The sequence below is a fragment of the Lepidochelys kempii genome, chromosome 10, assembly GCF_965140285.1.
Source record: "Lepidochelys kempii isolate rLepKem1 chromosome 10, rLepKem1.hap1, whole genome shotgun sequence".
In the NCBI taxonomy this organism is placed as follows: domain Eukaryota; kingdom Metazoa; phylum Chordata; order Testudines; family Cheloniidae; genus Lepidochelys; species Lepidochelys kempii.
This window is the reverse complement of record NC_136389.1, coordinates 17,998,480-18,024,376: the sequence shown is the minus strand read 5'-3', so window position 1 is coordinate 18,024,376 and position 25,897 is coordinate 17,998,480. Positions and strand designations below refer to the sequence as shown.

The 25,897-nt window shown below is 42.1% G+C and overlaps 1 protein-coding gene across 3 annotated transcripts; it reads right to left on the bottom strand.

Annotated features, from left to right (window-relative positions):
* Nucleotides 1-690: 690 nt before the first annotated feature.
* TMC7 (transmembrane channel like 7) lies at nucleotides 691-25,506 on the bottom strand. Of its 3 annotated transcripts, none has more exons than XM_073362309.2 (16): nucleotides 24,876-25,506; nucleotides 22,333-22,585; nucleotides 16,430-16,578; nucleotides 14,888-15,055; nucleotides 14,643-14,728; nucleotides 13,972-14,117; nucleotides 12,917-13,064; nucleotides 10,745-10,918; nucleotides 9,544-9,701; nucleotides 8,505-8,619; nucleotides 7,742-7,839; nucleotides 7,226-7,409; nucleotides 6,170-6,300; nucleotides 5,076-5,231; nucleotides 3,538-3,616; nucleotides 691-2,102 (listed from the first exon to the last, which is right to left on the bottom strand). In XM_073362309.2, the coding sequence occupies exons 1-16, from the start codon at nucleotides 24,931-24,933 to the stop codon at nucleotides 2,043-2,045; spliced, it is 2,163 nt and encodes a 720-aa protein (XP_073218410.1). In that variant the 5' UTR covers nucleotides 24,934-25,506; the 3' UTR covers nucleotides 691-2,042. The 3 variants fall into 3 exon arrangements, with proteins under 3 accessions (XP_073218410.1, XP_073218409.1, XP_073218411.1); XM_073362308.2 differs by having other exon boundaries at nucleotides 22,333-22,588; nucleotides 24,876-25,505; XM_073362310.2 differs by lacking the exon at nucleotides 14,888-15,055 and having other exon boundaries at nucleotides 22,333-22,588; nucleotides 24,876-25,504.
* Nucleotides 25,507-25,897: the final 391 nt, after the last annotated feature.

Here is a 25,897-nt window from a genome sequence, read left to right as displayed (position 1 = left end):
TTATTTTTAGCTTTAGATTTAAAGCAGATTTGGCAGGTAAGCTCTGTGCTTAAGTTTTGCAGCCTTATTAGTACAATTCTGAAATGGTGAAAAAGAGCAATTCCTTATGACAAGAACAGGCAGTATTTAATTTAAGCCTAAGCAGTTTAAAGAAGTGTTTTGTGAACCCAACTTATTTTCACTGTTAAGTTTTTAAAAAGTTTTAGTAACCGAGTCTTTTAAAAAATAACTTTAAATACAATGGCACTGTAGATTATAAAAATAACTAGTACTTCACTTTGCATCAGGACAAAACCTATTGTTACATGAATTTTGGGGGGATTTCATAACTAAGACTGATGGTCTCGGATGGGATCATGCTCAGCACCTCCACAACTGGGGCTACCTTTCTGTTTTCAGCAAGATAGTTTGATCAGAGCTAGCATGGATACATCTCCTCAAGACGAAATTTACAACTTCCAACTCCAATGCAGACATACCCTCAGATCCTGTGTTGAGTTTGCAGCGTCAGCTCTTAGGGAATTTTTTCTTTAACTTGTTCACAGAAAATGTAGCACATTCAATTGATTTAAAGCAAAGTGTACTTTAAAAGCTTAAGAAATAATAAAGGGATGGGATCTCAGCTGGTGTAAATTGGCCTTGAAATGTTCAATAACGTTAACTATTTTTTAAAAATCTCCACACACTAGATAAGATTCAGAGTTGTTTAATGCATGTTAGTTTTTTAAAAATTCCAAGATACACAGTCATAAAGATACAGGATCTGTCACATTAAAGATTAACAGTACACCAAGGGCTTGCATAAATACTTATTGCTACTGTGTAATATGTTCTAAGATATCCTCTACAGACTTCAAGTAACATACGTATACGTACATACAACGCACTATAGAAAACTCTAAGCAATGGAAGCAGAGTCTTCAAATAATGAAACCTGGTAGAATATTTGGAAATTATTCGTTCATAAAAATATAGTTCCATGCTTTTTTTTTTTTTTTTTTTTTTAAACAAGTAGTGCATTTAAGAGGTACTGGCATGTAAGAGTGTTAAAGTTTCCAAATGTTGTACTGTAAAGTTGCTACTTATTTGCTTTAAAATATGCACACCTGAGAGTTAAGCAAGAAAGGTGCTACAACATTCAAAACTTGTTCAGAACAAAATTTGAGTAACAGTACATTACAGGCATAAAATAAGGGCCAGATCCCCAGCTGGTGTAAATTGGCTTAGCTCCGTTTACTTCAGTTTCACTACGCTGATTTACACCAACTGAGGATCTGTTCCCAGCGTTTGCTCAAAATTCCTTTCGTTGTATTTTGCTTCTGAAACACTTAGGGCCAAATTTCCAATGGATCATAGACAAGAGTGACCATAATAGCTGTTTCAGAGCAAAAACTCTAAGTCTACATATTAAAAATATTTAAGAAATCTACTTCAATGAATACAGATTTTATTTGTTCCCCCTATGTGCTAATTCAGCATAGCAACCTAGATGCCTCCAACACTTCAGTTTTAAAAGAGAAGTTAGTTGGAAAAGTGTAAAATTAGAAATTCCTATAGTACCCCGACCCCCCTACTCCCACAGCATAATTTACAAACAGATAAACTGATATTTCAAATGGTTTCTGCGCTAAGATGCTTCCTGGGCAAAGTTTCAGCTCAGAGCACATTTTTTACAGCAATCTAAAACCCCCTGAAAATAGGGGTTTAATGTAAACACTGATAATCTTAAACCTTAGCAACATAAATAGTCCTATCAGAGAGTTTCTGTGCAGAGTTAATATGGTACAAACATGTTAAGGCCCCAATCCTGAAAACATCTGTGCACATTCTTAACTTTAAGCACAAGTAGTCCTATTGAAGCTGTGGGATTACTTGTGTTCTTAAAGTTAAGCATGCACAAAATTGTTTGAAAGATCAGGGCCCTAGTTAGTGATTCAGTTTTCAAGGTCTACGGATTGTTATGTTTGTTCCTGCTGTATCTAGTGGTTCTATAAAGTCTCGAAGTCAAAATCCATCTCACACAATTTCCTTTTGGAGGTTTTTCAACTATGCTTCTGAGCTTCAGTTAGCTTTCTGATTAGGAACAGTTTGTCACGACTCTCCTAAAAAGACAGTTAAAATAAAACACAATAAATATATTTTAAAAAGACATTCTGTTTCTCCAATGTATCTATACATATAAGTCACACTCACCTTGTCTTTACTAGGAAAAAAGGTGGATTGTTCCCACATGGTAACTAACACATGGTATAATCCTAGTAAAGACAAGGCAATTGTAATTTTAACGAGTTAGTACTGTTTCCTTTTCGAAAGCACCTATGTGACTTAGGAACACAAATCCTATTGACTTTCAATGACACATGTGCTCCTCAATCACTCAGGGGCTTTTGATAATTCCACCCCCTATATACATTAACACACATGCCCTTCTCAGACACAATCAGAGTTTAAATACCAAAAGCTGGAGTCCATCCTTAGATACACACACAGGGGCATGCACTACAAAGTTTAATAGTCACTGACTGAAGCTCTGCTTTCACTTCCAAGAGAAAACTTAATCAGGATCATGCTAATCTCCAAAGAGTGCGTTACTCCCGGTACGTGTGGATGCTATGTTCATACTTGCAAATCCCCAAAGCTCTAGGCATGAGTTGATCCTATGTGGAATGTCTGAGCCCTATTCATTAGTAGTTTCTCAAGTTAGTTATTTTAAAACTATTCCTAGTAGAACCTGGCCCAATTTCATGCTACTGTAATACATACACATAATAATAATAATAATAATAATTAATAATATAGAGGCATATGGAGCCATATTAGTAAACACAGATTTGGAAACTCTGCTCAAAGTCAGATATCACAGTAATTTTTGCATACATATTCCTTGCAAAGAGCAGTGATATTAAATAGAATGGAATATATATATATGTGGCAATCAGATGTGTTCTCTGTTTGTGGCTAAGGAACAAGAACATTCATAAAATCCCCAAAGCAAATATTCTGCCTAAGGGTCAGTCACTTGACACCTCCTATTTTTCTGTCTTAATTACTGTTTTCATAGATTAATAATTGAAGATCAGAAGGGATCATTAGATCATCTAGTCTGTTATACTGTATCACGTGGGCCGTAGAATTTCACCCAGTTACCCCTGTATTGCACACAACACCCTGTGTCTGAGTAAAGCATCTCTTCCAGAAAGGCATTCAGTCTTGATTTGAAGACATGAAGAGATGTTAGATTTGAGGGGGTGGGGGGTTGCCTTATTTCTAATATGAATTTGTCTAGCTTCAGATTCCAGCAATTGGTTCTTATTATTCCTTTCAACTCTTGCAAGATTAAAGAGCCCTTTAGTACCCTGTGTTTTCTCCCTGTGAAGGTACTTATACACTGTTGTTCTCATTATACCTGGCTATACAAGAGAAATAGAAGGGAGCAAGAAAACAGCTGGTTTCTTTGCATGCTCGATTTCTAGTGCAACACAACTGAAAAACTTGGGGGGGGGGGGGAAGGAATGAAGACATTGTATCAGATCTTACCATAACCAACTGTTCCCTGAGCTGATCAACAACCCGTTTATGTGCTCCAGCCAAGGCAATGAAATAGAACATAATAAGGCTGCAAACAGGAAATATGTATAATATGTTACCATCATACACATGCCAACATACACACAAAACTATTCAGAAAAAAAGACAGTTACAGCGTACACCAAACTAAGCCGGAGGTTGCTGGAACAATTTGTATAGTGCTCATCGAGATCCACTGAACCAAACTGTAAACCCTGTATATGACAGAAACCACCTAAGGTCAGGGGGTGCAGCAGCACCCCTAGTTCCAGCACCTATGAACCTTTAAGCATTGTGATGGAAAACCCAAACTAATGAAGTATCAACATACAGCTGGGATGGGTAGGGGACAGCCATGACTGAAGCAGCCTGTGGCAAGAGAGCTGTTGAGGGATTTCTCCTGTCAGCAGGAAGAGGCACTCAGGGTGCATGGAAGGCGGGTCCTCTTGAAGCTGTTCTGAGATCTGTAGTGCTTCCCCCATCTCCACACATCTGTGTGGTTAGAGGGCCTCTGTCCCCTCCATGGACTATCAGCACCCTTCCGTGCCCTGAGGGGGATGCTCCCTGAGAAGCTGAGTTTAAACGAGTAGTTCTTTAATTTCCCTCTTCTCCAGTTTTTAGCCCTTGATCTGTAGTCACATCAATTTTATATTAATTCCTGTGGGCTTACTATAGATACTGCCCTTGTAAATGACTCAGAATGAGATTAACACTGTGAAAGGAGCAAAGGAGATAGCAGGAAACTGGAAGCTGAAACTGCTTGCCTATCTGAGAACTGAAATGGTTTGTCTTCCAAATAATTAAAATTTATGACCACCACCTACTAGCAAACATGTCATAGGGACTTAGTGACCACGTATTAAAAACATTCTGAGTATTAAGGACATGAAAAATAAGACGTGAAGTCCTAGGGGTACAAAACTACAGACCCAGTTCAGGAAAGCACTTAAGCATATGCTTAAAATTAAACCTTCAAGAATCAGGGCCTGGGGTGAACATTCCGATGTAGTTGGTGGTTTTAACAAGTGCACAAGTTATACAGAACCCCAGTGCACAAGGCCTCTCAAGATCAATGAAACAGTGACATAAAATTAAACTCTACTTTATGGACTGGCCTATCTGGAGACCAAGTAGCAAACTTGGGACTTCAGTTTCCTAAACTGGAAGGCCAGACACATTACACAGGTGCAATTCTGGGGGGGAAACTGCCCTCTGCTTACAACGTGCCAGTTTGCAGAATGGCTAGCTGCTAATGTTTTGGGAAGAGAGATAAGAAGCGGCAATGTTGGTCATCTGGACAACTAAGAGACGAGAGAAGAATGCAAATAATGAAAAGAGACAAAAATTGAAGGTTCAAATACAAGAGCTGAAGCCTACCGCCTCCCTGCGCAAAGAAAATTGGGTTTAATAAATGTTTCACATCCGTTTAATTAACAGAGAACTAAATCGTACAACTACATGGAGGACAACAAAACTTAAAGGGCACCACCAAACTCAACAGCACTCACCAGATAACCATAAAGAAAGGCACTGCAAATGCTTCTGAAGCTATACCATTAAGGACCTTCTGCAGAGCTGTTGGAAACCCTTGTATTGTATGTGGAACAACATCCCACGAACTGTTAAAATTAACGAACGGCCCACACGCTTTAGAGGGGCGGAAGCTATTGAAAAAGCAACATAAAAGAGATGTCACACAGAAAGATATAACAAGGCAACAGGGGATCCCATTCTTATTTGTTTCCATAAGTCAAAGTGCCCTTGTTTATATTAAAATGAATTATTTTAAAACAAAAAAGCTATTAGTGCACAAGTAATTAATTACGTTTTAATTCTATGCAGGTATATTTTCTTCTAACTTATATTTCCAAAATGGTTGGTGACAGGATGGACTGGTGCTTTGTGGGGTGTATATGGGCGGAGAGATTTCTGTGGTCTACAAAACTCATTATGTTGCACGTGGTACGATTAAGTGAGTGAATGTGATACAGACGGAGTATGAAAGATCACCTTGTCTTCCCCCCACCCCACACATCTTTTTTCCCCTCAGTTTTATTTCTTTCTATGCAGCAACATTTTCGTGTTGAGTTCCTTTCTCACTTCCTTGTCAAGATCAAATGAGCATTGAAGAGTGCTGACACCAGGGAGCAGTGGGATTGTTTTAACAAGAAGTAGTCAGAAAAGCCAGGGGGTTAATTGCCCTGGTTTAATCCTGAAAGGCCAGTGAAGCTTCTTGAGGAAAGCAGCATCTGCGGCCAATCAGAACCAGAGAAGAACCAAAACATTTTTTAAAAAAACTCTTGAGGTTTGGGAGAAAGGGGTGTAATTCAAACACTGGACGCTACCGGCCTCCTGAACCCAAGTTCTGGCACAGTTAAGTTTCCTGAGTTGAGGCTAAACCGTGGAGGACTGGACAAATTAAAATTTTACTCCTCTCCTTCCTGACCCCCCGGCCCGAGAGAGAGAGAGAGAGAGAGAAAGCAACCGTGACTTGTTTTATGAAAGCCAGACCCACCACTTGAGGCATCCCTACTAGAGTTTAAAAAATCCCTTTAAATGAAAGCAAAATAATAAACTTTATAAATATTAAACCATTATTTACTATGTCATGCTGAGTCCCAAAGGAATAAAAGCCAATACAAGCCCAATCAACAGCACCACCAGGAAGAAGAAATTAGAGCTTGATGCTCTGACAGGCCTCTTTGAAGGTCTACACGTATGCATCAAACTTATCTGGAGAGGAAGAAAAGGGGGGCGAGGGAAAGAAACAGATCTCAACCATTTATTTTTCCAGTAGGTCCATGTCTAGCCTAGCCTAGCCCAGCCCATCCCTCTCCTCTGGCCCCAAATACTAAAGGCTCAATCCTGCTCCCTTTGATATTAATGGGCTCCCTGGAGCTGAGGTCAGAATGTTTTACATTTCAGAATAAGCCAAATACCATCCACCATCTTGGGTTTGCGTCTTCTCAAGAGGAAGTCCCTACAGTTGCTTTCAGAGCTTTGGCCCCAGTCCAGCCAGAGATCCCTATGACTGCATATAGGTCCACTGACTGTAATGGAGTTCTGCCTGTGTGGAGTATATTGCAGGATCGGGGCTTTAGGTTTCAAATCCAAAAGTCCCAACAAGTCACACAAACCTTTGCAAAATATTAAAATGCCAGCAGGGATTTGCTGCTCAAAAGGAATGAATCTAAGCTGGTCTGGTCAGATTTCACAACTTCTGAGACAAAAGGCACATAGAACTGACACTTCTTAAACAAAGTCTTGGATTTCCATTTTGTTGATTGAACTGAATATATGCCATCTTGGCAAAATCCCTTCCTTGCTCTGAAGTCTCATGTTGGAAAATAAACCACCGGCAACAAGGTGTAAATTAACTGCATCACGAAGCAACAGTTTCTTATAAAATGAACAAATTAACTGATGAGCATGACATTAAGCAGTCATTTTCTAGATCCTTTCAAAGTTAAATATCTACTTTTATTGTTTGTTTTTTTAAATCACCATAAAACCACCCCAAAGAGGACACCATGTTATTTCATTTCCATTACGCTGCACCCTTAGTATTTTTTTAAAAATCATTATTTCTATCTTCTGCAAGTACAAAAGCCACAGAGAAGTACCCAATTTACTTCCACTTACCACAAACCTTCATTACCTTTTTTATGTAAAAGACGATAAAATATTTTACAGTTGCTATAGCAGGAAGAACGGGTGAATAAAAGATTCCAATCCAGCAGATTGTCTGCCCATAAACAATTTCCAGTACATTTTCAGGAATTCCAAATTCCTGCAGGCCGCACCACTGAATTGGTTTACAAGAGTAATAGGTAACTAACAACCTAAAAAACAAAACAAAAACACTAGTTCTCAAGCAGTGAGACTGAATTGAACTCCACAACCTTTTAAATATATATTCAGAGTAAAGAGAAAAGGAACATTAAAAGCATTAGACAAAACTTGTAACACAATGACGTCTCAAGAAACCGAATTCCACTGGCAGGCAAGTGTCCAATTGATCAGGTATTTTATTTAACAATCTGGTAATTTTATAATTGCGGTTTTAATTTAAAATGGAAAATCTGGTGAGAAAAGTAGAGTAACAGGAGTAATGGTAAAAAGGAACATCTTAAATTGTTCAGCAAAAACATGTTCAATGGGAGTGAATACTCACTTTCTAGGAAAGTCAACAAACACTGCCACAGCAAAAATTATTATGAAATCAAAAATCATCAGCTTATACATCTCCTGCCCAACTCGAGATTCCCAGCACTGAAAAAAATAAAGAGGGAAAACAGGATTAGAAGAACAAACAGCAACTACAGAAATCTGTCAGAAAACACAACTAACTTCAAAATCACTGCCATAATAGTAAACTCCTAGCCATGTTTCCGAAGTTTTTTATTAATTATTATTATTGCCCTATAACCCATAAACATTTTAAAGGACCAAACCTTGGTCCCATTGGTATCAAACGCAATAAATGCTGTTGGGTCTGAGCCTTCGCTGGTGTTAATGGTCATAGCTCCAATGAGACAGATCTACACCAGCTAAGGATCTGTCCCACTGGCTCCAAAGGAATCTCAATTTTGCCCTAAAAGGAAAACAAGCCATACACAGATTTAAGAACTTCACTGATTTACATTGAGCAATAATACGTAGTGCTAATTGTATCTCTCCCCCAACCCTGCACAGCAACCCAATTCCTGATTACAGGCTGATTACAGCCTACAACTAAAGAGGGGGCAGGCGATCGTCAGCTCCCATTAGATGCAGGAGATATATAGCAAGGAAAACTAATGCCTCTCTTGGAGGACATTAAAGATAAGCATGTCTCAAAGTGAACATCAATTCTGAGTACCTGACACGCAAGCAAAGCATGTACAAAGGTATCTTTATTTGGACATTGTGATTGATTAAACATAAAATCTGCTTACTGGGTAGAGCTCGTAATTGTATCCACAGGGCTTACACTTTTCATTACCACAGGAGATTCGATTCCACAGTGAAAACAAAAGAACACCAATGTTGGCCAGCCGCACAAAGACACACCTGCAGAAATGACAAAATGCCACGCCCTAACACCTCAGAAAAGTCACAATTGTAGAGCCTGATCCAACTGGCAATGGGACTCTATTAAGTGTAACAGGGTGTTGGATCAGGCCCTTAATACAAAAGCATTTCACACAGCTTTAACTGAAGAATAAGCCAATGAGTTAACATAGGTTTTATTTCAGTTTCAATATTATTAAGCTTCTTGGACTCTTCCACACTTTAGATTACAGTATGTCAGTGTTTTGCTTACATTATGTCCTAGACCACAGTCATTTCAAATGTAGGCTTTGGGACAGCCACAGTCCTCGGGCTGCCACTCTCTAACTGCCTCAGGTCACCAACTCCCAGCTCTTTGCTGTCTCTTACCCTGCAGTATCTTTTGGCACAACTACTTCCACTTCGTGCTGGGCCTTGTCCTGCTCTAGCCCTATTAATGCAAGACAGTAACATAAGTGAAGCTGAGACTGCACACTCTGTTGCTGTCCTGTGGAATAGCTGCTGTACAGAGAGACAGTGTGAATATTTCTCCTGCGCTACTGAGAACTGTGCCAAGACTGTATCTTTGTCCCACCACGCATTTATATCAGGGTGAGCCCCCAGAACCAACCCCGCCACAGACCACCCAGCTAGGCGGGTGAAGAGGACGAAATGACTACATTGTCTTTCCATCCACAGACACAGTCATGGATTGTTTCCAGAAATGAAAAAATGCAGTCAAAGACATCCAGCAGAGGCTGCTCTCTGCTATCCTGGGCCCTCCCAAGAAAGCCAGATTGGCTGCTGTGGGGAGCCACAATACATCTCTTCCCTGATTTGGGATGTTGCTGTTTAGGACCATTTTAACTTATGAAAAGAGCACCCATGTGCCACCACGATCAGCACCTTCGAAAAGCTAGTGACAATAATAATAAACACACTTACCGCATCAGTGTTAACCTGATCTCAAAGGCTGGTGAATACTCTTCCAATCGGATTATATATGAAAAAAACAGAGGCGCAATAAAGTTGGCCAGGGTGATCACTATAGAAGGCAAGTATTGCACCAAGAGATTACCCTCAAACATCATCTTGATGCTATCCTACATGGGATGAGAGGTGAGAAGTATAATGTACACAAAAACTTCTCTCAGAGTAGCAGCCGTCTTAGTCTGTATCCGCAAAAAGAAAAGGAGGACTTGTGGCACCTTAGAGACTAACAAATTTATTTGTGCATAAGCTTTCGTGAGCTACAGCTCACTTCATCAGATGCATTCAGGAACTTCTCTGTTCCTGTTCTCTGCTCAGGCTTCCCATTGGCCTGAGCTGTCCAGAACTCTGGCATCATCTTTCACTCTGATCTCTTTTTCTCCCCCACATCTCCGGGGACTACAAATTTGCCTACTGGCACCTCTGCACCACTGTCAATACACAGGATTGTCCCCATCCCTTCCCAAATGTGCATCCAAGCGTTCACCCCTGCATACTTGGAACACTATGACTGCTCCCCCAAGGCCTCGCTAAGTCCAAGTACATGCCGAATGCCGCCTCCAGCTTTTATACTGAGGCAAAAAAACACAGCTGTGTCTCAGCTCTTTCCCTTCCCCTGCCTCACACGACTCCCCTGGCTTCCCAATCATTTTGGGATTCTGCACTCCTTGGGTGAAATCTTGGCCCAAATGAAGACAAAGGCAAAACTCCTAACAGGGCCAGGATTTCACCCCTTGTATTTAAAACCTTTCATTGCCTTTTGTCTATATGGTCCCTCTTTCCCTTCTCTTCCTGTTTGTCGAGCACTGGCCTTCTCTCTGTCGTGTCAAAAAAATCTGGCCGCTGTTGGTCCAAGAACCATTTTCTTCTCTGTGGAGTGCCTACCACTGGAATAACCTTCCCACATCAGTAACTGCCTCCTTTGAAGACACAGCTTTTCTCTCTTGCATATACCTCTTGATTCCACTCCCCATTTGCTGCCAACTAACTGAAGAGTGCTTGGGGATCCCCTTTGTACGGAAGACGCTACACAAGAGAATGTTGTATCAGACCAAACCACTCCATTCCTTTACAATTCTTCACCCTACTTTGCCAAGCATACTTCGATCATCAGCACACTACCAGGATTCATTCTCAGGTCCTGTCTAAGACTTACATTGGAAATATTTTCTTGCGAGTAGATGGTTGCTCTGTAGATAGAATAAAAGCATACTGACAAAAGTGCAAGAACAAAGATATTTAAAAACAGTCTTAGACAGTAGATGCGCAGCTTTTCTTCTGTTGTCCTGTCAGCTTTTTTTTGCCTTAGTCTTTCTTCCGCCAAGTCTGTCTATAAACCAAAGAAAATTCATATTGAAATGTACAGTCCTCTGATGCAAAGGGATATGTGTCCATGTGTCATCAGCACCTGGAACATCCGATTAAGACAAAGAGGTATATCTTGTTCTTGAGGTGCACACATTTGCAGCCTGATCCAAAACTTATTGAAAAAGTTTTTCCATTGACTTCAATGGGTTCAGAACGGGTCTATATCCCAATGCAAATCCCCTAACCCAGTGTTTTTCAACCTTTTCAGGTTGGCAACCCCTTCTTCAAAGTAAAAAAACCTTTGTGACACTTTTACATTTATTATTAAGAGTAAAATATGTACCAACAACAACAAGGATAAGCCTATAAAATTTATTTTTGTGTGGGTTTCAAGAGGTTGACAAGAATACTTCAGTTTTAAAAGTAAGGCTGTGTGGAGAGTGGGGGAGTGAAGTTCTATGCTTTAGATTGCAATAACATTTTCAATGCCTTGTGACCCTGCGTGGGGGTCAAAACCCATCGGATGTGAAACACTCATCTATACCATCTCATCAGATAATTAAATGGTAAGCTCTTTGAGGCAAGGAGATGGGTTTTTAATTTGTTCTATGAAAACTCCTGGCAAACTTTTGGGCACTGCAAAAACAGACATAGTAATAATCTTAAAACCGTTAATGTCAATGGAGTTATTCTCATGTACTGACTATAAAAGATAACTCAACCTAACCAGGACACTTTAATTTATACTTGATGTAATATATTAAAACCCAAAGGGAATTTAAGACAGGTAACCTTAGTGAAGTTCACTTTCCATCCCCAGAACAAGTACGACATTCACACACCATCCCATTATTGCACATCAAGGATGATCTGAAAGGGCCACCTCTAAGGGAGACATTAATCCAGCCTCCAGGCTCACTCAGCATGAGACCCAGGATGTGGGAAGCCAGGGAGGGGCTGGTTCTGTTCACACTGTGTGTTCTGCCGGACTGACGGAATAATGGTAACATGCACGGACACGTGACATTGCACCCCCGTGTATTCGAGATTAGAATCAAGACTTTCATTGGAAATGACGTCACCACTAGGATGAAGGAAGCTTTGATTTGTGACCTGAGTGGCAGCCATCTTATTTTCTCCACACTGGAATAAAAACTAACTGAGGCCCTGGATTTATGGTAACATATTAATCTGGTCTTAACAGGGAGGAAAGCCATGGGTGTTATATTTTGTAAAGTACAGACAAACAACAGCTGTTGTTTAATGGGATTACACACACACACAGTCTCAGTATTCAAAATGGATAAGAAAGAGGAGGAGTAAGGCGATAAATGGTAGCTCTCTCTCCAAAGGTCATTTTACCACACAAATGTCAGCAGCAAATGCATGTGGGAAGAGGGCAGAACAATACTGATTTTAATCAGAAATGCTTTATAGCACCCAGTTGTCTGTAGAAAACCTCTTCTGCGGTTGAGAACCTATTTGGAGGTTTGAATCCTATTTTCTGCACATGTGTCACTGAAACACCTGATTGAAAATGGGGTGTTTTTTTTTTTTTTAAAGCAGCAGTGTGGCGGTTGACAAATAAACTGTAAGGTGAACTGCTGCTGCTCTTTATTCTGACCAAGCAGCTTCCTACAACGTTGCAACCTTGCAACCCAACAATCAACAGATTTTCTGTTGGGATAAGTAGAGACTAGCACAGGAAGAATGACTGGAGCGTGAGCAAGAAGATGAAAAGAGAAGCATGGGCTGGATGGGGGAAGGCCCTGAGGCTCAGTACTGATCCTGCCAGCATTGCAACAGACCCCTATATAGTCCGGAAGAGCATGCAATAGGATGTGGGATCTCTCTCTCTCGCTCTCACACACACACACACTCACTCAATGTGTGCATGCTTCTTTAATCTTCCTAGCCCTATTCCAATTATCTGCAAAGTTATGTACATGTCTTATGAGCCATCCTGAAGTGCAGAAAGGCGAAATAGGATACAAAGGAAAAAACAAGAACAGTTACTTACTTTTAGTTCATACTGTAAACTACTATGTTTCAGCCGCGAAGCATTCAGATCTGTAATGCAGAAGTCCCAGCCTGCAAAGATTTTGTTGCAGTAACTCTGAAATTGATCTTCCTCACGTACCAAGTTTTGTTTAAACCCTTCCACAGACCTAATAAAACATATTGCAGACCCTTGTTCATTCATTAAACAGTCTTACCAAAAACTTGAGCAACCATGATTTCTACACTTTTTCTTTCTGCCCTTTCAGAATCTATATAGCAGCAAGCAAAATCTCTACTAGTTGACACACATTAATCAGCACAAACATCTGTTACCAATTTTTTCATCCAAACTCTCTCAGTAAGGCCTAAGATCAGAAAAAAAAAAAAACCAGCTTGAAGTCGTTGCAACCCATGAAAACTAAGGTTTTGTGTAGTTCACAAATGGATTTCAGAGTCCCCTCAACTCTTAGCAACCACATATACTTCCAGAAATACACCGAGACTCTGGTCACATAGTGTCCTGCGAGGTCTTCTGTTTTGTCAATTTTCCTCCCTCTCCAACTCACACTACCTCTGCACAAGAACTTATTTCAACTTTATTAAAAATATTAAAAATTCTTAGCTCCCAGCACCTTATATTAAAAAAAAAATCCTAACAGCGCAAGACTACACAGATAAGGATCTAACACATCATTATCGTTACCTCCATACCAGGGCTTGTAAGATCTTAAACCCAGAAGCTAGATTTATTCAGCCTAGCCAATATTCAGCTTTATTAGTTCACCTGGATCTGCATCACAGACCTAAAGTTTTTGCTTCAGTCCCCCATCAAAGGTTGAACAATCCCCTTGAAAGCAGCCAATAGAATGAATTTTTTATTCCACGTGCTCTGTATCAATATGTTTTTGATGGAGGAAAACACCATGAGTTATCAGAAGGGATTTAGCTGACGCTACACTATTTCCATATCAATGGATGTCCAAGAATAATTCACTGTGTTTCCTATATACTGGGATAGAAAGTGAACTGTACAATATCAAGCAATAAATAGAAGATACCAAAAGTTGTCTTTACCTTTTCACTATCCAGATAAGACTTAATGAGAGACAGACAAGTGTAGTCAGCAAGTACGCAAGTGGCACATTGTATTTAATGACTTTCAACTGTACCATATCTATTGTGTAATATCCATAGAACAGACTCGTCATTTCAAGGAAACCCTGTGACAGGAATACACATAACACTGGTCACAATACTGATCTCTCAGCTAGTAAACAAGGTTTTGCAGAGAGCTTAGTACAATGAAACAAAGATTGCTATATAGCGCCCGAAACAAGCAACAACAAGTTTGGAGTTCCCAAGTTCTTGCACAGCATGAACCATGTTTTGTTAGAGAGATTAGCTACCTCATGGACCCACTTCCCCTTCCACTCACAACACAGTCTGCTGGCAGCTTCATGAAAGCCATTGCAGTAGAAATAATATATTTAAAGCATCTTTCAGTGCAAAATAGCAGCTGGAAATGAGAATAAGAGACTGCAGCATGTGACCAGCCAGGTCTCCTGGCCCACTAGCAAGCAGCTGCCTGTTGCATACAAAGATTAAAACTTTATCTCCACTGATGTATATGCAGCATCATTTTCAAAACTGATGTGAAAAGATATTCCTCTAGCAAAACCTCTTTGTATTTTACATGTGTTAACTTTGGATTTAGAAAAGTAAAACAATTCAATCTAATTACTCACAGTGCCAGAGAGCAGATCTATTATGTAAGTATGGAAGTAAACGAGTTCTTTAGTACCATTAATTGTATAATTTCTGCATCGCAACTCTGCAAAAGGAAGACAGAATAAAAGTCACTGGGAAAGTAGTGATTTTCCACTTTACCATGAGACCAAGGTAGTTCAAATATTACTTCTACAGGCAAACACTTATCTCCCCTTTAAAATGCTTGACATAAACAATAGTAAACTATTGTAAGGATGTTTACCTATGCTTTCTGAAGGAACTTTAACGTAGCTACTGTTGAGAACTCCGTATTTAGAAATGGTGCTTGGAAGTGTTATAAAACTGAACATCAGAACAAAGATTATAAAATTTAACATGACCAGGAAACGCAGGAAAGAGAAATAGGACTTGATACCAGTGCCAAACTTCCCTGGGAACAGAAAAGAAAATGTCACCAATCATAATGAAAAAAATCACTGTGAATATGAAACGACATTAAAGGCAAAGGGTCCAGAATCTGATCTCATTTACACAAGGGGAAATCTGGAGGCATGCCATTGAAGCTAGTATTGTTACTCTAGATTTACAATGATGTAAATTAAATGAGAATCTGACTCAGTGTCTCTTTTCAACTAGTTTTCATCTGACACGTTTCTATTGACCTGTCAGGGAAATTATAAATACTAGTATATATATTTAAAAGGCTGACTACAGACGATACTCTATACCTTTAACTATTAACTGGGTCCACACAACACAGCAACCTGCAAAAAAAAAAAAAAAAAGGGACAAACACAGATTCTCCTCTGAATTTGATCTCAAATCTAAGTACATTTATGGGAATCTAAACTGGTGTCATTTACACCTTCTTCTGGGTCAGTCTACATAAAATTACATCAATTTAGGTTTCAGAGTAGCAGCCGTGTTAGTCTGTATTCGCAAAAAGAAAAGGAGGACTTGTGGCACCTTAGAGACAAACCAATTTATTTGAGCATGAGCTTTCGTGAGCTACAGCTCACTTCATCGGATGCATTCAGTGGAAAATCCACTGAATGCATTCACTGAATGCATCCGATGAAGTGAGCTGTAGCTCACAAAAGCTTATGCTCAAATAAATTTGTTAGTCTCTAAGGTGCCACAAGTCCTCCTTTTCTTTTTACATCAATTTAGACTCTCTTCCATTCAGACTCACACCCACTTACTGAGGTGCCATTTACAGTCCCTTACATATCACTTCTGAACAAGGTCCTGAGTCTGAGTGAGCATATGGAAATCTAATTTAGCATAATTTACACTCCAGGGAGCTATCCGGAGGTGTAAATAGGGTAGGGGGAACTTTAACTTATCCCAATTACTTACTTTTCCTAGTACAGCCCTATCACCTTTCTCTTCCAGTCCCTTAGCATGTAATTTATTCCCTCAAACTCAGTGTGCCAAATTTAAAGGTAACATGTGAGGGAAAGTTGCACAATAAATGACAGTAAGGGGTTGCAAGACTGAGGCAGGATAACTTATACCAAGGGGAGCAGTAAAAGGTGAAAGTTGCACCAGCTTAGACTCATGTAAGGTGCAAAGGTTTGAATGGGCATGGAGTCAAGGGCTAAGAAACCTTATCAGGGCAGCGTAGGGACATTTGCACTGATGTCAACTGTGCCATGGTGTACCTATTCTGTAGGCTTCAGTCTTCAGGACATGCAAACTTATTTTCTGAGGAAAACGCACACATACACCGATCTACATACTAACAATACTGCACGCTTAACAGCAAGATAAAACAGAAAATGGAAGTATAAAAGTATAATACCCTCAATGCTACGAATGTCATTTCTCCAAAGTTCCAAGTAAGATGACAGCTCCTTGATTTCATCTAGAAATTTTTTCCATGATTTATTTCTGGTCTGCTTCCACTGATCCCATCCAGATAAATATTTTACATTAGCCTCCTGGATGTCCCTAGTAAAAATATAAATTAAAATAAACTCCTAGTCATAGGGACAGAATTTTTTTTTTGGGGGGGGGGTTAGAGTGTACACACACACACACGGCCTGGCACCACAATACAAATAAATAATAGTAATGTATGCAGGTCCCCCCTAAGCTATTTTGGAACAGGTCAGGTTCCAACCAATGGCTCTGGTACTGTACCCTTCATTTAAAATATAAAACAAAAATGGCTAATAAATCTCTCCTGTTCAACTTCAGAATAATGTGTCTCCTTTACTATAAACTAAAAATGGAACAATCCGATGACAACTAGTGCCACCTTGTGAGACAGGGAAAATAACTGGAATAGGAACATTCCAACAGTCCAGCAACCTCCCTTCTTAATCTTTCTCATCATTAATACCACTTGGGGCCTGTCTACACTAGGGATATTTTAACCAGTTTTAAAACTGGTTAGAGCCACAGTACAGACCCATTATTAGACAATTTAAGGTAACCTATGCTGTTTTTACTAAACCGATTTCAAAATGGTTCTGCAAAACCAGGTCAGGACACCTAGGGTACCTCTACACTTCAAGCTGGAGGTCTAAATTTCAGCTCAATGAGACATAGCCGTGCTAGCTCTGATTGACTAGGGTGCTAAAAATGGAGCATAGCCATGGCAGCATGAGGGGCTAGCTGCCCTGAGTACATGGCTAGAGTCTTGGACAGGATCATACTCAGGACAGCTAGTCCCTCCTGCTGCTGCAGCTACATACTATTTTTAGCACACTAGCTCAATCAGAGCTAGTGCAAGTATGTCTCCTCAAGCTGGAATTTACACCTCCAGCCTGAAGCATAGACGTAACCCTCATGAGGACTTGGTTTTAGGTGACCTGATCTATCTTAAATCAGAGTCAGTAAAAATGGGTCAAGCCACCTTATACTGTCTAATAACTGATGTACACTGTCTCTAACCAGTCTTAAAAGCAGTTTAGCTGAAACAGTTTTCCTAACGCAGACAGTATCACGGCTGCCATCTGTAGCCTCTCCGTAGAAAAGAGTGCGTATTTGTGATTCATCTTCTAGGACTGCATTCACCTCAAAACAATTTTAAATGAACAGTGAAATGAAAGAGCCATGGAGGAGGAATCACTTCCCAAGGTTGCGTAAGCAAAGGGAGATTGCCATTTGCAGACAGCAGCTCTCTTCTGGCACCAATATTTTTAAATTTTCAGTTGTGCCTGATTTACTGGCCAAGTGAGCTGGTACAGGGGGTTAATAATTCAGAGGGTCAAGTGATCTCTTTCTTACTGTCAGTAAAAGATAACATTCTATCCACCTCAAAGCTATTTTTGCCAGATTGGGGGCGGGAGGGGGGAAACAACCCAAAAAGCCAAGTAAATTTATAAAAATGCACAGAAAAAGGAGCTCTTCAAAAATGCTTACCAAAGGAGGATAGCTTCCCTTGGTAAAATTTAAGAATTGATGAGGTCAGCTGTGTTTTTTAAAACCTCTCACCTCCAGCTCTGCCAAGAATGTGCTTGGCTGGACATTAAAACCCCCCCTTTTTTTTAGAAAAGCAAAAATTTAGGGATCCATTATTTCCACAACACACAGCCACACATAACTGCCATTTACATTAGCATCAAAGGAACACACTCCCTTTAATTGGTTATATTTGATAACAAAAAGCTCTGCCCCAATCAATCGCATTTACTTTGGGACTATCTACCAGTGCTGCTGGATCAGGTCCATAGGGGAACATTAGAGGGATGCAGGGAAAGCTTCCTGAATTTCTGTTAATTGACAGGTTTGTTTATTTCAGCCCAATGGAAAAATTATCATGAGGGTTATAGAAATGAGAGAGAGAAAAGACCCATGAAATACAAATCCATCCCTCTGCAAGCATAAGCTACAATCCCTAACAGATATGTCAAATATTAAACTGCTATTCCACTTAATCTCAGCCAAAAGGCCAAGAAACTGCAACTTTAATGTAACTGATTGATGTAAAAAAGATGGCTGTGAATACCAAAGTTCTTCAGAAATTTTAATATGCTCTCAGATTTATAAAATATTTAGCTTTTTGTCTATTTAATGTTATAAGGAGAGCGGGTCAAAATTCAGAATTTCCATCCCTCAGAAATTCTGAGATTTTTGAAATCTGGTTTCATCCCAAATCAGAATGAAAAGTCAAAATCTGATAATTTCTGAAAAATGAAATATTCCAAAAATATGTATTTTCAATTAGATACATAAATAATAAATTTATCATAAATTATATAACAGTCAAAATAAAATACTTCAGTAATTTCCCACAAAAATTTGGACAAGATTGATTTTCACCCAACATTTTGAAGTTGTCAGATCAGCATTTTCCAACAGAAAACTGTTCCACTGGAAAACTGACCAGCTCTAGTAATATGCTCCAGCCCAGCAGCAAAAATAAGTAGTATACACAAGCTATTCTATAACATTTAAACCTTTTTCAGTGACTCAGGATACCTTTTGGCATCAAAAAAGTGAAAATTTGCCATGGCAAAACAATACAATGACTAGCAATGGCTGGAGCATTGGGAACTCTGAGCGGCAAGAAAAACATTTTAAATTCAACGGATTGAGGTTTGATTTTTTTTTTTAAATATAAATTTATATATTCACAAAAATTGGCAATGAAGAAACCTAAATACAAAAAGTTAAGGCTTGGCACAACCCCGCCCACTGAAATTCAAAAGCCTTGTATCCCCTCAACCTATGCTCTCATGGAGCAAAGGCAACATACAGCATTCACAAGGATGCTATGCAAGTGTAGCAAACAAAGGCTTTGATCTTGCAAATATATATGCTTGTGAGTGACTTTGTCCACAAGTAGCCCCACTGAATTACTCACATGCTCATTTGTAGTATCAGGACCATAAGAACGGCCATACTGGGTCAGACCAAAGGTCCATCTTACCCAGTTTCCTGTCTTGCAAAATGCCAGGTGCCCCAGAGGAAATGAACAAAACAGGTAATCACCAAGTGATCCATCCCATTGCCCATTCCCAGTTTCTGGAAAACAGAGGCTAGGGACACCATCCCTGTCCATCCTGGCTAATAGCCATTGACGGACCTATCCTCCATGAATTTATCTAGTTCTTTTTTTAACCCTGTTATAGTCTTGGCCTTCACAACGTCCTCTGGCAAGGAGTTCCACAGGTTGACTGTGCATTGTGTGAAGAAATATTTCCTTTTGTTTGTATTAAACCTGCCGCCTATTAATTTCATTTGGTGACCCCTAGTTCTTGTGTTATGAGAAAGAGTAAATAACACTTCCTTATTTACTTTCTCTATACCAGTCATGATTTTATAGACCAAAGATAGCAACACACATGTGACCACATGTGCTGTAGTCAGTACAGTTTCCCTGCTCTACTCAACTGGAAGCTGAATTGGTAGTCTGGCAGGAAACCAAGAGCTGAACCTAATTTGCATTAAATGAATAGACTACAGCTGACCTCATCTCTAACTGTGGCTAGAGCTGCTCTCACAGGAGGTCAGTTTGCAGAGACTACAGGCCCCAACATGTAGCATTCCAACAGGCACTCTGGAGAACAACACAGGCTGCCTTTTGCCTCCATTTTTGATGGAGATGGGGCTATGCAGTTCTCAACACTATGAAAGTTTGATGTTCAGTTTTCTGAGGCACTTAATAACAACAGTAATATCACTTATCATTACTGAGCATCCTGACTTAGCAGCTGTTCTGCCATATCAATCGCATGTATTTGATTGCACAAGTGCCTAGAGCCCCACAAGGGCCCCATTGCGCCAGGCACTTGTAAGCCGGTGGTCTAACTCACAGGCCCAGGCACCAAAGAACACTCTCCCAAAGAACATCCCAGTCCCCTTTTCTTCAGGGACTCCGCTTTATTTCTTCAAATAACACTAGTTCAACACATGATACATGCTGTGACAATCAGGGTCCAGACACCCTAGGGTGAGAACAGGAGGTCTGAACCCCAAAGAATGAGTAATTGAATCAAACGAGCGTACACAAGATTATTGTACTATAAATGTGTATCAAGTAAGGTATCATATAAAACTGCTTAGGCAAAGATTGTAACTTGCTCAAATTAAGTTTTAGTCACTAGAAAGTGTGTTTTGTTTTGTTTGCAACCATACCGGTCTCTTTTTTTCTTGATTAATGTCACTTAAATCTCTGTTCTTTATTAATAAACTTATTCTTAGTTTTAGTATAAATTATCTCAGGGCTGTTACATTGACGTATAGCACGAGTCCTTGGTGAACATAACGTCATTGTCTCTTTGGAGACAGCAAACTTAATTCTGTGTGTGTCCAGTGACCACCACAGAGAGATGTCTCCAGGTAACTCGGGAGCTGGGATACACTGATTGTTACCTGCGAGGCAAGGTTAAGACTTGCAGAGTCTCGGGGAGTTTGTTGGTGAAGTGGACAGATTGATGTGGTAGGCAGCGGACACACAGTCTAAGCTCCAGCAAAGCTCATTCTTGCTAAGACAGAGAGGTAATACTGTGGCTTATGGTTCTGAGAGCCTTGGGGAGAGTGTCACACATGCCCTTTTCTCCTTGACCGAGGCTCTCCTACAGAGGCCTGCCTACTCCCTATAGAATTACACTCCACAGGCCATGTACCTGGGAGTCAAGGTGGACCTCTCTGCTCCCTTCTACTTCCTGGGCTGCTCCCCACAGGATTACACTCTCAGGCCAGCCACCTCAGAGTCATATCTAAACTAGGCCCTGTCTAGGGTCTCCTGCAGGAACCTTCCTACTCCCTGTAGCTCTCGCTGGTCTTTGTGAGGACCAGGGATCTGTCAGCTGATCCCTGGTCTCCCAGCTTCAGCTGGGAAGCAACTTATTAGTCACAGATGGGACGGGGGCACAACTCCCCTAAAATGGCCAGCCATCTGGTGACAGTGCTTTACAAGCACATGACAAAAAAGTGGTCCCTGACCTAAAGAGCATACAAACTACACAGAAAGACAGGAGACAATGGAGGTGAGAGGACGCACAAGAAAACAAGAAATTATTATAAACAGCACAATAAGCAACGTCACCGCCCACCAGCTGCTGAGTTTTTTGTAGGCTTTGAGGAGTGGTTTGAAGGAAGACAATTAGGTGGCTTTGCAGATGTTTATGGAGAGCTCCTTCCATGAGCACAGGGGGCAGCATGTGAGAAAACACAAAGGGGCTTATTGGACAATCTGATAAAGGGGCAATTGAGACTGATGCCCGTTGACAGAGCAGTGGAGTCAACATCTCAACAGTGCACAAGAGATGATGGGGAGGATAGAGATAAGCCATGAAGGGCCTTAAGTATATAGAACAGTATTTGCGTTTGATCAGATGGAGCAGGGGGAGCCAGAATTGTGTTCACTTGGCAGTAATGATAGTTCACCTGTTCAGATTCTCCCATCCCCTTCTTTAATTCCCTGCAATTATTCCTCACCTCAGGCCAGAATGAAGTCATTGGGACTTCTCTTGTGAATATCTGCTCACCAGTGTAAGCCAGGAGTTCGCAATTAGACCCATAGTGATCTTTGCAAATTTCTATTTGATAGAATGGATTTTAATGTACTACATTGGGGGGGGGGCAGGGAAGGGCTGGACAGCTCCTTTTTGATGCAATATTTGGTATGGTGCAACAATCTAGGAAGTGGACTTGAGTCTTACACCATTTCAACTCTCCATGGCACGTACTCTGCACAGATTTAGAAAAAGCTAACATTTAAAAAAAAAAAAAACAGTCTACTGATCCAACCTTAGTCTTCTCTTCTCCGGAATATTTAATGCATATTCTCTTATTGATCGAACCACAGCCTCATTTTCCACTCCTGTTCCTTCTACAAGATTTCTTTTCTCTGCAGCAGGGGGTCTCACAAAGCCATGATTGTTTTGTCGTCTATCTTGTGTTCCTCCAGCAGAAGTTCTCCGCCTCAAAATGGACCGATAACTAGGCAATTCTTGCAGAAAGGTAACAGATGATGATGTACAGTTTGCATCAGGAAGGAAAACTTCTGCCAAAAAAAGAAGAGAGGAAGCAAATGAACTTAAGTGTAAAATATGGTCAAAATAAAACTCATGAGACCAGAGGCAGGGAATTTGTATGAAACGTACAATAATCCATAGGGAGAAAGAGTACTGCTGCGAATTGCAAAAAAATCCTTCCAGTGTCATGAGGGTGGAAAGGTGTTAAATGGATGCTCTAGCCGGTGACAGTACAGCTGGTGCAAGGAGTTTGAAAAGAGCAAGGATGCTACAAAATCATGCTACAGCCCTGCAAAGTTCAACTCTACAGCAAGATTCAGCAACATAATTTGGTCCCATCTACACTTCAAGACCAAACTGTATTTTAGCCACATCAGGACCTACTGTTCTGTAGCCTATAGACATAGGCATTTGCTAGGTAAGGCGCAAGTATAAGTTAAGGAAGTAACACAATGAGCCTACAAACCTCATCGCCTGTAAGACAATAGCTTAGCAAAACTAATTGAGGCATAAGGCCCCAAAAGCCATAGCATAGGCAGCTAACCAGGAGCCTCCCTAGACCAGGGGTCCCCAATGCAGTGCCCGTGGGTGCCATGGCGCCTGCCGGCGCATTTTTGTGCGCCAGCAGGACACCCCGCCGCCGAAATGCCGCCGAGAAGCATTGCTGTTTCTCGGCGGGATTTTGGCGGTGACGCTTCTTCCCACTGCCACTTCTCAGCGGCGGCATTTCGGTGACGGGGTGTTAGCAACATGCTATTCCCACAAGAAAGGTTGGGGACGACTGCCCTAGATCATAAGATGTCACAAGATAGAATGCTGCAATAAATAAACGTGACTAAATTGCTGACAGGACCACATGATGCCAGGTGGTATCAGCTGTAGATATTTTAAATTAGGAACATCAGCAGATATCTGACCAAAAGAATGACATAGTAATTAACTGACATATACTCTGATAAGCTTGATGTAAAAGGCCTAGTAACCTATGGAAGGGTCATTACACAAAGTAAAACTATTTCTCCATGTTTATTCCCCCCCCCCCCCCCCCACTGTTCCTCAGACGTTCTTGTCAACTGCTGGAAATGGCCCACCTTGATTACCACTACAAAAGGTTCCCCCCCCCCACCCCCTGGTAATAGCTCACCTTAAGTGATCACTCTCGTGAATGCACCTGATGAAGTGAGCTGTAGCTTACGAAAGCTTATGCTCAAGTAAATTTGTTAGTCTCTAAGGTGCCACAAGTACTCCTTTTCTTTTAGTGCTTTCTTAGAATGAGCTGTGTGGTAACTTTCAACCGCTGGCTATTTATGTTCATAGCCACTGGAGAGGAAGCAGACTGCAGACACTGGCCTGTTTAGGCAGTCTGGCTTCCCTGGGATATGATGCTGTAGGGCAAGGGACCATGCAATCTGGAAATAACCCTGGCAAGAGAGGAAAAGATGCAGGTCTCTGCCACAGAGAGGTGACAGCTAGGAGCCAGAAACATTTAAGTGGGTGCCACTGGTAGACCAGAAGGGGAATGTAGGTGCAATTGCCTTGAACTGTGACATCCCAGGCTGTCCCCTCTTTCTGGAGATTAAATTCTGCTCTCAGATTCACACGTGCAACTTTCACGGCAAACAACAGACAATCAGGGCTTCCTTGAACACTCCCTTTTACTCAGGGAGTAAATTCCCTTTACCCGTATATATTCTCCATGGCGGAGAGGCACCTCCAGAGTCCTAGTGAAAAAAAACAAAGGGCCTGGCTCTTCCTTGCCTCTTGCAGTCCTTCACACCAGTGCAACACCCCGGGGTGTAAAACTCCACCATGCTGATTCGTTAGTAGTTGTAGAGCACTACTGCAGAACCTGGGAGCCCCACGCCTGGCCCAGGGCCCTGCGGTGCTAGGCGCTGTACAAACCCACTCTCTGCTGCACTTGACACCCATTTCCCACTGGGGTTCAGGCGGGAGAAGCCCCAGGCCCACAGTATTGCCCAGAATAATCCTTCTCCTGGCGCCTGCCTGGCTCGGAGTCTCCCTGTTTTCAAGCTGTTTAAATGAAGAACCCGGAGCCGAGAGGCCGCTCGGAGCCGGCGTTCACCGGCCCACGCGTGTCCCCGCCCGGCTCTCACCCGCTGGCCCGGCGGGCTGAGCGTCCGCAGCTGTTCCCACGGCCAAGCCCTGCGGCGCCGCCCGCCCCAGCCCCGCCGGCTCCGGGCAGGCGAGGATCCGAGGCCGGTGTCCTCCCCTCCCAGCGCCGCAGCCGGTCACCTGCCCACCCGCCCTCGGCACCTGGCTGCAGGGCCCCTCCGCTCGGCCTGGCTCCCCGCTTACCGTCATCGTCGCGGCCGCCGGGCGGCCGCCGGGTCTCCGGCGCCGGCTGCTCGCACATGCTGGACAGGGGTCGCCCGCTCTGGCCGCCGGAGAAGCAGGAGCCGCGGCCCGGGCTGGGGTTCCAATTTCCGGGCGTCACAGGGCCAATGAGACGCGCGCAGCCGGCTGCATTGTGCAGTCAGCGCGGAGGGACGAGCCCAGTCCCGCACACCCCCGCGCCCCTCGGCCGGGCCCTTGCCTAGTCTACCCGGGCGGCCCGGGCTCCCCAGCAAGGGCCCCCCTCCACCAGCAAGGCTGGGAATCGGTACCTGTGCAGGGCAGGGGCCCGTAGGAAGGAAGGAAGAGGAAATAAAGCTAGTCCTCGGCTTGCACTTCCCCCACCCTGTGCGCTGGGTGTCTCATTTGTGGGTCTGCACAAGCCGAGGGGCGTCCTGCGCAGCGTGTGTGCGTCTGCATAAGCCGAGGGGCGTCCTGCCCAGTGTCTGTCTGTCTGTACAGTCCGAGGGGCGTCCTGCGCAGTGTCTGTCTGTCTGCACAGACCGAGGGGCGTCCTGCCCAGTGTCCGTCTGTCTGCACAGACCGAGGGGCGTCCTGCCCAGTGTCTGTCTGTCTGTCTGTACAGAACGAGGGGCGTCCTGCCCAGTGTGTGTGCATCTGCACAGACTGAGGGGCGTCCTGCCCAGTGTGTGTCTGTCTGTACAGAGTACTGAGAGGTGTTCTGTTTGTCGGTACAAACTGAGGGATGTCCTGCCTGATACAGTGTCTGTCTGTCTGTACAGACTGAGAAGCACCATGCCCATTTATGACAGGTTTCAGAGTAACAGCTGTGTTAGTCTGTATTCGCAAAAAGAAAAGGAGTACTTGTGGCACCTTAGAGACTAACCAATTTATTTGAGCATGAGCTTTCGTGAGCTACAGCTCACTGCATCCGATGAAGTGAGCTGTAGCTCACGAAAGCTCATGCTCAAATAAATTGGTTAGTCTCTAAGGTGCCACAAGTATTCCTTTTCTGTTTAACAGAG